Source organism: Pezoporus flaviventris, unplaced genomic scaffold (genome assembly GCF_033815535.1).
Source record: "Pezoporus flaviventris isolate CSIRO_AGI_PZ_B2104156 unplaced genomic scaffold, CSIRO_AGI_Pfla_v1 ptg000006l, whole genome shotgun sequence".
NCBI lineage: Eukaryota > Metazoa > Chordata > Aves > Psittaciformes > Psittacidae > Pezoporus > Pezoporus flaviventris.
In genome coordinates, this window is record NW_026892554.1 from 4,069,262 (window position 1) to 4,081,967 (window position 12,706).

General features: G+C 37.9%; 1 protein-coding gene across 5 annotated transcripts in view; it reads right to left on the reverse strand.

Annotated features, from left to right (window-relative positions):
- Positions 1-12,706, reverse strand: part of LRRC28 (leucine rich repeat containing 28) — a 52,859-nt gene that overhangs the window by 14,054 nt on the left and 26,099 nt on the right. For 4 of the 5 annotated variants that reach the window (XM_061446683.1, XM_061446687.1, XM_061446685.1 and 1 more), the window contains one exon: positions 6,022-6,228. In XM_061446683.1, coding sequence (XP_061302667.1) covers positions 6,022-6,228 — 207 coding nt within the window. Of the gene's footprint in view, positions 1-6,021; positions 6,229-10,191; positions 10,220-12,706 lie in introns of those variants that run through there. The other variant, XM_061446684.1, reaches the window with a different exon arrangement.

The window sequence follows — 12,706 nt, forward strand, 5'->3', positions numbered from 1 at the left end:
GAAAATCGCATTATAAATAATTGAATTTTAACACTGACAAACCCTGAAGTCAGTTTGAAGCAGCAAAGGGACAACTGATTTCAAATCCACAGTGCATACTTCCAAGTTCATAAGGTCAAACCTGCTTTCATTAACCAGCCCCATGTCACTGAAATCACAGCTTCGCTATTTTTACTAAAGTGGTAAAGACATAAACAAGAATGCGGTCGGTCCCATTGTTTCTTTTCTCGAAACTTGTTTAATTACATTAGCCATAACCAAATACAACCAGTAACCATTCAGAAACTAGTCTATGTGATGTGGTAAATTACAGAACACAGGAAAATATACAAGCATCAAAGGCATGACATTACACAACAAAAGCTGTATCTACAACTAAATAATCAATGCACCTGAAGGTGTGCTTCTTGAATTATTTCTGTTAAAATACTTATGGCTGGCAATCAAAAGAAGCAAGTACAGCATGTTTAAGCAATACTTTCATGGACTAGAAATATATTAACATACCGCCTGATAGAAGCATATAGGCTTGGAATAATTTGAGTTGGTTTAGAAAATCAAAGAGGGAAAATTGAGCAAAATTAAAATGGAAAATTTAGACTTCTAGGAAGAAACAAGATTTTTGCTTATCAGGAAGATCTCGTCAGTGAAAAACTGTCTGCTATCAAAAGAAAAGCGTGCCAATGTGAGACATGGAAAACGAGAAATCAAACTGAACTAAAAATAATATTCTAAAAGAGTTTTGAGCTGGCAAGAAAGCTAACATGTAGGATCATCCGGGCAGCCCATTTCATCTGTAGCTCCTATGCCGTTTGAGATCCTGGGTTAGGAAAAGACATGTGCGTTTAATACAAAGCACAAGGCAAGGGAACAATGTCTGAAAGCCTCTCTGCCTGGGAGGGGTTAGCTGCAACCCAGACCAGCTGCATTACAAAGAAATTAAATAATCAAGAAGTCTGTATGCCTTTCGACTTAAAACTTTGATGAGTGTGCTATAGAACTGAAGCAAGATAAACAAGCATTTGGCTGAATCAGCCACATTGCAAGATAATACTGACATCGACTAATTCTGATTTCCCATCTTTATCAAATGTCGGTTATCTTGGTTGGCATAAAGATAACCAGAGAAATCAGCAGAGCTTCTGTCCCTTTTGTAATCATGGCTAAGAACAGAATAAAAAATTAAAACAATTTCCATGATATTTCTATTCACAAATTCTAGTTGGAATCACAATCTCCCTACTATGACAATAGGTTATAGAGTCCCTTCCTTATCACTGAACAGTTTTATCGTACATGAGAGCTCTGGACACTGCTTAGTGCAGACGATATTTTGAGTGATCCCCCCCAAACTTCTGGTCATCTTAAAATATACTGAGTGTCTTCAGCTGTCACCCACTTGAATGACAGCTGTAAGCACCAGAAACCTTAAAAGCTCAAGCTGAGGAGAAGCTTCAGAGGGTGTCAATTATCAAATCTTGGATATAAAGAACAAGTGATGAATACCAAAAGAAAATGAATAGATCCCTTTTCTGAAATAAAAATGTTAACATTAGAAAAGCTGAGGGTTTTGGTTTTCTTTTTCTTTTAATATAGGCTCTGCAATAGTCTGTGGAAGCTTCAGGGACTGTAATCTGAGCGTTGTTCAAACAACTGAGTCACTGGACATCAGGGGACATGTTCAACCATCACACGCTTCTTTGACCCTGTACCAAAGGTTCACAGACCTATCTGCTGCATCCATCAAGTGTCCCACCCCAAGAAGCAATTACAAATATCTCCACTGACTGATGGGAACTGCTGGGAGATGCTGCTGTGCTTCGGTATGAGCTAACACCTCAAAAAGATGATTTATTTTGGCTCAGGATTGCAGGGCTTAAAATAGTTTAGTGAAGTTCTGCGATATTTTTAGATGAAACAAAAACATTGTTATCTTAACAATGAATAAAAATATTGTGATACTAAAGCACTGTAACACCATCAAATACTGTAAGGCTGGGAAAGAATCAGCCAATAAAGTGTAAAGCAGATAGCACGTGCACGGCACACCTCATGCTGCGAGAATATCGCCTCATGTTGCAGAAGCCAATTATACCCAGAAGAGCAGAAAACTATGGGTTGCTGGGGCAGCTTGAATGTGCTACTGTTTAACTTATTAACTTAGAGAATGGAAGAAAATTTTTAAAAGAGGCTCATCTTGCTCTTTTCTACACAGATGTATGCAAATGGGCTGAAAATCAGGCAAGTCAAAAAAAGCCCTAAAGCTGTTCTTTTCATATGCATGGAGGGGGGAGTTAGGCTGCATCTCATCTCTTCCCTCTGTCTTTATCTTAGGCTATGTTTAGAATTGAAGTTCTGAGTTGACTGCATTTCCTAGGTAATTAAAGCAAATTTTTGGATGTTAGACAAAATATCTCAGTAGGAAAAATTCAATTCCCCAAGCCAAATAGCCTGTAACTATAAATGTTCCTTTGATATAGTTTCTTTGCATTAAATAACCAAGCATCTTTGAGTCCCCAAAAGAGATTATCTTTTCTAGTTTCAAACACTACCCCTAACGTTTAAAGAAATCGTCACTTTAAAAAGCTCTTTGTATCCCATCCGCATTGATTTTTAAGTCTTCTATCAGTCAACAAATATTGTTAAAAGTTCTCTAGAAAACGAGCTTCTGAAGAACCCCATGAAATAAGGATACTGTCCATCTATGCAAGGCTACAGCTACAAAGAAGGTTTTCATGTGGCTTTTGCAAGCCCTGTACTGTGTCTAAAACATTTCCACTTTGCTCCTTCCAAGCTCCCAGATCAAAGCCCTTTCTCCCAGAAATGACCAAATGCCGTAAGTCCTGAACAAACCCCAATTCTATTTTTTTTCCTTTTTTTCCCCTTTTTTTTCTTTTTTTTTTTTTTTTTAACCTCAGGGCCCTGGCATATGCATTCCACATGGCTGAAGATGGAACAAAAGCTCTTGTGTGTCTGCACTGATGCTCTTTTAACCATACTGTGAGGGCAAGGACACAAAAGCAGCATATACTGAGGGTAGAATAAGACCTTTGTTTACTGTGCACTGATAATTACTAGACCCATTTTCTAAACAAAAAGTGCACATACACCCTCAATAAAGTGATATAACACTGAATATTTGCTGTCATAACATCCCCTGGACTGCCAGTATACTTGAGAATTTATGGCCTATTTTAATTGTATTTGTACTTTATTACATAAATCATTTTTATTTCTGCAGTGTCATCAGATTCAAATTCCTGCTTGCAGTGGAATTTGTTTTGAGGCATTGGAGCATCTGCTAACTGTGAAATCTTCAAGTTAAATTTCTGCCACAGGATAATTTATATTGTAAGTAGACTGATATAAAATGAGCACTAGTTCTATCTGCCGCTCCTGAACAGAATTCCAAAGGCCATTTATTATTAGGCAATAACAGCCCTATCCAGGGTGCAGTTTCCAGTTCAACTTATACATACAATTTAGGATTCTTGTTAAATAAATGTATTAGGAAGGCCCAAAGTCTCACATCCATGCAGTCTTGTTTCTCTGAATATAAACTGGAATATTCAATAGCTTTAAAACAGTATTTTTTAAAAACAAAATATTGGCATATCCAAGAATTCAGTATATTCTGCAGAAAAAAACTACTATTCCATTAGTTCACCCACCTGCTTGTTCATGTACCGGTTCTGAAAGTTAGAGACTGGGACCAAGTATTTTTACTGTAATTTGTAAAATGGATTAATAGTGTTACACTTCTTTATCTTAAAAGCATGTGCCTAAAATTATGTACTTTGTAAGAATGTAAAGGAGAAAAAACTACACAGTACCAATGCAGCAGTGCTGTGAAAGTACTGTGCTACTGCAGGAGTAAATCCTACACCTGTCAAACTAGAAGAGGAAAATGTAGATTTCCATTACACTTAACAAGAGGCTTTACTGGCAGCTCAAGGAACACTAGGTATGAGGAAGAATGGATTCCTTGGCATAGTAGATGTCAACCACCATATGAAATAAAGTAAATCACACTTTAAAATGCATTAAGCAGTCAGTTCCAAACGTATTTCTTCTAACGCGGACATGCCTAATCAAAAAAGGGGCAAAAAAACCATTCTGTGAGGAGATGAATAAAATGTCAGCTTTCCAACTCCCTAATTGAAAAAAAATTACAATATTTGCTTGAATATCACTTGCAGACATTTGTACAGTATCTTTCTTTGTTATTTAATGTTTTTACTTTCTCATTAACCACTAGAATGAAGTTGGATGTAAGAACGCATACACAAAAAAGCATTAGCCAGTATGCGCAGGTAACAGAAAGGATGCTACAATTATGCCTTCACCCCAGGAATAATCACAGAAAAATATTCCCCATAGATCAGGAGATAGTGCATTAAAAAGCAAAAAGAGTGAATCTAATTCTCTCTTCTACTTAATTTCATCACATCTTGACCACTCCGAAGCCTTCTGATTCTTCAGAGGAAGGATTAAACATTTACATTTATACTGCACTGCTTTTTCTCTGAACTCTAGGATTTATGATTCAGTTTCATATCCACAGATAGCAAATTATCTCCAAATGTTCACCAGTGAGTCACTATTAAGAACTACTGAACAAGGTCAATTGACAGTCTTTGATGTTTCCCGTTATTTTAAAAGTTCCTTTTGAATGTTTTGAATTTAAATCTAAAAATAAAGAAAAAAGAAGGTGTGTCATTATATTAGAGATTTATTTCCTCCTTTTGAACTTAAAACACTTCAGCAGATCTGTAGCTCATCCAGGTCATTGCTCCCTCACAGATAAGCTACGAGCACAAAAGTAGCAAAAGCTTTTGCCCTTTAACATTTCACATCTCATCTTAGAGAAGAGCATTTCACTTTTGCAAAAATCGTAAGATTCAACTTCCTGTCTGATGAAACAGAGTTAGAAGTATTTGCCAAAATAGGGGAAGTTACTTTGCTTGGTTTATTTAGTACTGTGGAATCTGAATGATGCATCCTGGAAATCATTTTCTCACTTATATAATGACATCTGCTGGGACATACCTAAAACACTGTGTCTGGAGCACTTGCTTTCCAGGAATATAAACAAAGGTGCTAAGAAAATCAGAAAGATCATAAACTTCTTTAAAGACTAAACTTCTAGTACTGAAAAAATGAAGTTAAACTTATACAACGTAATTCACTTAGAAATTATCTTGTTTCTAACCCCCTCAATTTTCAGCTTCTTTTCAGTGTGTTCATCTGTACCTAATTAACACCAGACTCAGACTGTATTCTAGGAAAACTATTAATGGCTATGCAAATGACATGACAGATCTTCATGCCTGTCTGTATTTCAGCAGAGACTAGCTGGTGGCAGGGCTACAAAGTCACAAACGCAGGGAAGTGGACTGGCTTTTCACAAACAGAATATACAGTCCACACTTACTGACAACACAACTGACTTCTCACAACAAACCACCACTCACCAACTGCACCTCCTACACTTGAAGACCTGCTTTGACACTTGCAGACTTTGAAAGGGCTGAGAAAAAGGCTGATAAATTCTTTCCTGGGCTACTACTGTGGAGCTTTTGAAGGATGCTTATACAGAGCCCAAACTGAACCTTTGCTAGATTATGCAGTACTGACATTCCTAATGATGAAAAATTCCACAGTAGGTTTTAAACCCAAGCTGAAGAATCTTATTTAAATCATCAGATCCAGCAAACAGAAACAGATCATTACCCAAAGTGGTGGAACTCAGATTACATAGTAGTATATTTAAACACGCATCATTAAAACTTTTTTCCCCTCAGTTAGCTAAAAATAAAGCAAATTTGATAGCTGACCTATTGCTCTAAAACAGACGTGAAACCTTAACCTGCATTTCTTTTTGTTTAATAACGTGTTTTCCAACAGTATGATCATTGTGACAACTCCGTAAACAGAGGTTGTGGAGCCCACCAAAGACAGGAAGTTTGTTTTGCCATGTCTCCTCCAACCCACCCCGGCCCAGGCATGCTGGTGACTCACCAAGTGGCAAAAACGCCAGGCGGTTTCCAGCCATGGAGAGCTCGTTGAGGCTCGGCAGTTGGCACAGATGGCGCGGAACATACCACAGGTGGTTTCGGTCTGCAGTCAAGTACTGCAGTGAAAGGCACATGTGCAGCCTTTCAGGTAAGGTTATCAAGCGATTGGTTGAGATGTCCAGTGTTTGCAGCTCCCTCAGGTCTCCAACCTCTACAATCCAAATAGGAGGCATTGAGAATCATTAATTGGCGCTAACAAGATCCCCCCCAAATACATCACATAAAACCACAGGTCATCAGCTAGCTGTGTGCTGTTCTTAAGATACCATTCTATCAATCTGTGTTGAGAACTGATACTAATAATCTCAATCATTTTCATATTTCACACCTTTTTGATGAGGAACAGTTATCAGTTAGGCAGTACGTCAAAATATGAGATGTCTCAAGTAGAGCATTCCTGAAATGTGGCAATTACTGCTGTCAAAATTATCAAGCGCTTCCCAGTCCTAAACCAGAACCAGGAAAAAACAACCCAAAACACATTACATAGCTTGCTGTTATTGAGGGTGTTTTGCATGACCCCAAACTCATGCAAATGCAGTATCTTTTTCTTAAAAAAACGACATTTGAGAATGCAATGCTTACATCCACCTTACTTAAGATTCTCTTGCAGTGAGACTTACAAATATATGCACAGCACTTCCTGCTTAGTGACAGTCTTTCACCAACATGCTTAGGAACAACAGCTGTGTCTTCATTACAGAATTCAAAAGACCTGGTTTCCATTAGAAGAGAAATTTCTTAACCTGTAAGTTATATTATATTGTCAGAAGATGCTACAGTAAGTTCAACCTCCAGTTGCAATAATTACAGCTTCTAGAGATTTTCTAACATTTTAAAGAATGTTAAAAGTACATTTTGTGGTTTAAATGGTATTGTGTCATTCTTTTACATAGGTAACAACTAAAGTTCTTAGGTGAGCACACAAGTAGCCTCACCTGTGCAAGTTTCCTTTGTGTCTGGCCTGTGGGATCAAGACGCACTTATCCAAGGACTGACTGACAAATACATTAAGCAGCTTTACAGGTTATTTCATTGTTTATTTATTCTTCTGCAGTTACTCAAAAATTGAATAACTCTGTAAGTTATTTATACCCAAACATGGGGAGACTCTAAACAGTTTTGCTTCAGTTTTCAATGCTTAACAGCAATGGAACTAACTCATGAAGTGCTCCGTGCCCCTAATTCTTACTGCAGCTCTCAGCATCTTGCAGAACCAAATGTACTTTGCTCTTGGCTGAATGAAAGCAGCTCTTGCATCTGATAGCTGCTAAAACAAGATTCGCCAGAATTTTCTGCACTGAAAACACCAGACAATCTACACAATCCGCAATCTGCACAATTTACAGCTCCATCACCCAGGGTTTTGGTTTTTTTTTTGTTGAAGATATAAATAGGATAACATTGAACTGTTGAAGTTAAAGCTAAACAGAACCTGTTGTGCCCTGAAGTTCCTTCTGCAGCAGGAGATAGAAAATTCACAATTCCCTGAGCTCTGAGGTAGCACCCTGTATACTACACCAAAGAAGAAAACAAAACACCAGGTTACTTTCAAGCTGTCTTCTACACAATAGCAAAGCTGAAGCTGACCTTGAAAAAAACTGCTATAAATGTTACTGTCAAGACTGAAAGTATGAAAAGGGAAGTTATAATTCAGTGTTTACACAGACGTCCTAATTAAACAAGATGCGTGTGCACATTTAAAAGGGAGCTTCTGCCCACTGCAAACAATCCCAGCATTAATTACAATAGAGACTCAACAACACAGTATAAAATATTACTGACAGAAGCAGCTGCTATGCACAGAGGACCACATTCTTCAAACCTCTTGATTCTGATGTCAACAGGAATCATAAGCTTTATTTAAAAAGCCACTTTGGTTTTTGTTTTTTAGTACAAAATTGAATATAAATGGCAAAAGCAAAATAAGCACTACTGAATAGCAAAAGACTACTGTGCAAAAGAACTGCAGTAGAACTCATTTTGAAAGAGTTTTATATTCATCACAAAAGCTTATGCTTGAAAACAGTGACAGGAAGAGCCACCTACACACAGCCAAACCACTGACCACATGCAGTCAATAACAGGGCTAGCTATTTTCATGCACTAACCTTTTTCTCTGCCACTAAAAACAGTTTTCTAGTTCAGTTTAGGTCCAAAATGCCATAAATGTTACGGTTGGCAAAGCTGGCAGAGTTTCAAAGGCATTGCTAGAACGATATGTTTTAAATCTAAGAGGAAATAAAAGTATTCTCACTTTATCCTTCATCCAAAAAACACATACTTGCCTAAAACTTCATCCTCTCTACCTTAATCTTCCAATGCATACCAGATGTAAACATCCACTTTCAGCATAGTGCCACATGTTACAGAAACACCCACCGACCCATGATGAAGTTAGAAAGTCAACCAAAGTGCCATCAGATTACAGATATAACCCTCAGACTCCCCACCATAGTGCTGAAAACTCATTTTGAAGAACATGCTCAGACATTTGCTAATGACAGTAAATTACCTTCCATCTCATTAAAGCAAAGGAAAACCATAAAGAGGAATAACACAAAACATAAACAGTCCATTATTAAGTTTTTCAAGCTTTCAGTACTAAATACTGTTATCCATGCCTTAATAATCTTGCAACATAAATACTGAGGGATGCCTTGGCTAACAAACAGACTGAAAGACTTACAAATCTCTCTCTTGCTATCACCTCATCAAGCCCTAAGACACATATGAGGGGTGGACTTTGGAAATTTTGGGCAGACCCAGAAAAGAAAACAGCTATTCCCAAATAAAAAGAACTGAGGAAAAAGGAACTTTTATTCATATAGCCCCCATGCACCCAAGGGTAACAGACAAGCATTATACATCACCACTGAACCACATTAAGGAGTCCCTGCTAGATTTAAATGAAATTCATAAATGTGTAATGTAAAATTTCTATTAACTCTAGGATTAACACTATCAAAATCAACACGGCAGAGCACTGAGCCCCATTCTGGGATCAGAAGCCAGAAACAAAATGCTCAGTAGCTCTGCTAAACCCCCAACTTGGAACGACCTGGATTTGTGGAAGCACAGACAGAGTCCAAATGTGAAGTTCCTGTGCCGGTTCTTGGACCCAAATGTTTCAGCTGTGTCCATATGCACAGATTACTGCCTTCACATCTAGCTGGGCAATTCTGTGGCTTTACCATATGGTACAAACATGTTCATGGCACAGTACACATGGAGCGGCTGACAGACTGTAAATCCACACACAACCTTACCTCACAAACTTAAATGCAGGCTTATACCCCAAGTCCTCCTACAGCCTTCTGAAGGCAGTTTCAGTGACACAGATGTACACAAAACCACTTCAGGCTATATTCCAAAACTGCCAGAGCTTGAAAAATTAGTTCTATCTTTCTCATCCTTGATAATATGAAGATTCAGAAGTGATTACCATGACTCCAAAGAGCAGCCTTTGCATTCACTGTAATAGCTTTCACAAGCGTTTGGAGAAAGGGACAATGAACTGTCCTCTTATGCCTTTGGGTTGCCAAAAGAAAACTGTCAAACAGGTCCGTGTCTCAACACAAACAGAAATGAAACATCAGCATACTTAACAAAAAAAATAACAAAAAAAAATGAAACCTTGAAAGAATTCCAGGAAATTTCCAAAATGACTGACCTTCTGACAAAACATTGTGTTTGTGCAGACACCCCGAGCACCAGGAAAAAACTATTTCTGATTCAGGTGGTTTAAATGCCACTTTTAAAAATTAATTCCATGGTTTTTACATGAAGGAAAAAGCAGCCATCTGGAAGTAAGCAGCCTATACAACATACAGCAATTGCCAAAGGCAAGTCAAACTTCCTTAACCTTCAGGGGGTACAGGCCTCACCAGCTGCATGACTCCAAAATAACTAACAGTCTTCTTAATGTTTCAAGAGCAATCCCTTCTTTCCCTGATGGGCCATAACCCCAGATTTCATCCAAAGATATATGAAACACATACACGATTGGATTTGAGTGTATGGAAGGCATGGACTTACTTTAAAATCAAACACTCTCTGGGTCTTTCCATACAAGTAAAAGAAAAAAGGGGAAAGGAAAGGGCTACAGACCTACCTGCATGAGAATGCACCTCAAAGCAGGGTATTAAGAGAAAGCAGAGAACCTACAAGGAATGGAAAAAGGGACTGATGAGCAAAGAGAGCTAGTGCTTAGAGGTCAGGCTGCAGAGTTAAATGAAAACTGCCAGGAGGCCAGGAAAATGGGAACTTGCAGACAAACAAAAGGTTTCTCAACAAGAAATAAAGAGCAAGAAATGAAGAACGGGTGTCAACAAGGAGTAGAAATGAAGAGGACAGACCAAATATTAAATTAGCTTTTTGCATCATTTTTTCCTGTCAAAATAATGCTGCGTATGAGGACAAAGACAGAATACCTCATGGGAACAAGGACAAAGCACTGAAAATTACCACATCCATTACTAAAATGAAATGAGGCTGCTTTAAAAATTTCCATCCCAGAACACTGAAAAAATGGGTTATATATCAAAACTGCAAACTCAGGCACGAGGATTCTCAATGAATAGGACATTTTCTGGGATAGCAGCCTAGGGCTGGAGAAGAAATGTAGAATCTGTGTTGAAAACAGCCCTGTTAATGTGAACTCAGTGCTCTTCAGTACCTTATGACAACTGTTCTAACGGGAATGCAACCAAGAGTAACCAATGACTACAACATAAATAGAAAGCGCAACGCAAGTGCAACCTGGATCTTTCCAGATGTAAATCATGTTATACTGATTTATCTTGCATTTAAAGTACTGGTAATGTGGTAGAGAACCAAATTATCATACAGGAAGAAGAGAAAGAACTTTTAAACTTAAGTGATTGAATGAAAAATAACAGAAAATAAGCATGATAAGAGGTGCTGCAAGTCCAGTCTCTGCTTGCGACAACAAAGGAAACAAAGGACTGGGTATAGTTGTTCACTATTTAAGGGTAGTGAGCCACCAGTGAAAATAAGGTAATTTCTATACATGGCCAGCATTTTATTAGGAGCAAGGAAGTATGTTAATACACCTTTGTATTGCAAGCAATAATGATGGTCTTGCTATTAACATACAAACCCTTCCACCTAAAACCCTGGTTACCAAAGAGTTCTAACTTGGAGGCAATCCTCTCCTGCCTGCTACACACTCTGCAATGCCAGCAACATGCTGCTGTTCCAAGGCTGCAGAATCTAATCTGTACTGAAAATCTTTGGAACATACGAAAAAGAAAGCTGGTTGTGTCAGGAAAGGAATAGAAGGTGCTAAAAGTGGCTACCATGCTTCACCATGCAGTACTGTTTTAATCAATTTCCACGAACCTGAGAACAAAACACATTTTCCTATTAGACCTGTAAAACTAAGCAATGGTGAATAAGAGGTGTTTGAAGTCTTTCACACTTGCAAAGCTTATTACCTGTCCCATGTGGAAAAAAAATGCAAGTCTACTCAAATTCACAGGCATGTATTATGATACTAGTATCAATTTAAAACTGTGATGGACAGGAAATATAAGTTGAAATTGCTAAGAGCTTGATGGAAAAGATCTCCTTTAGATCTGCTCTGGGATGTCTCAGGAGGACTTAAATAGATTTTAAGGTGGTTAAAACAAATTAAATAGCCTATTATCTATTACATTACATTTACTGTCCTACCACGCAGCTCACATTTCATAGCCTATAAAAATTAAATTTTCTAGCACAAATTGGCACTTATGATAGACCTGTGCCATTTTCAAACAAGAAAGTTGGACCATAACTGAAAATTGGCATCATTAGATATAAGGACAAAGAAAGGGGGAGGCAAATTGAATCACATTTACATTTTGACACTGCTGTATGAAGATCTTTTACTGTATTGTGAGAGAGCTTGAAAAATGTTCTGCTTCTCCACCCTAACAGACCTGAAGATGATTTTTTCCTATGTAGGCCAATATTTGCTCATATTTTAAGAAATAAAGAAGAGGAGCTAGAAGAGATGTTGCGATACTGCAGCAACTATTTTATGCATAACCTGCTTGTAAATAAGGTGCTGAATATGAGTTCAAACCCATAAAGATTCTAGAGGGGGATGGGAAGGCTCTATCCCAACTGATCAAACCTGAATCTATTACTTTCAAAGCAATACTTATGACTGAATTTCAGACAAATATGCTGGCTGGAAAGAACAAGGTTAAAGATTTTTCTGGAGCAGGATTGCCTTTGTGAATGTATGCTCTCATGTAAGTAACACCCCTCCAGTATGTTCCCAATTCTGTTTCACGTACTTCAGCCATAAACTATATTGACCCTTCTTTAAAGTACTTAAGTAGCAAACAAAACCCAGAAGCAAGTGAAAAATACATACTTTTACTAAACATACCCAAACAGGGTACTTTTTTCCTCAATCTTGCTAAATGTCACATGCAAACTTAGTTGCAAACCTTATTTATTTTGTACCATCATTCGCAAGCAAAGGTGATAAAAGTGGCTTTCTAAAGCCCAAACTTGCTAAATAGTAATTTCAGTTCAGCTAAAAATGGCTGAAAACAGGCATAAGGCATGAGGGTCTCATTATGGCAGGCTCTTCGAAAGGTCAGTGGTTCCCC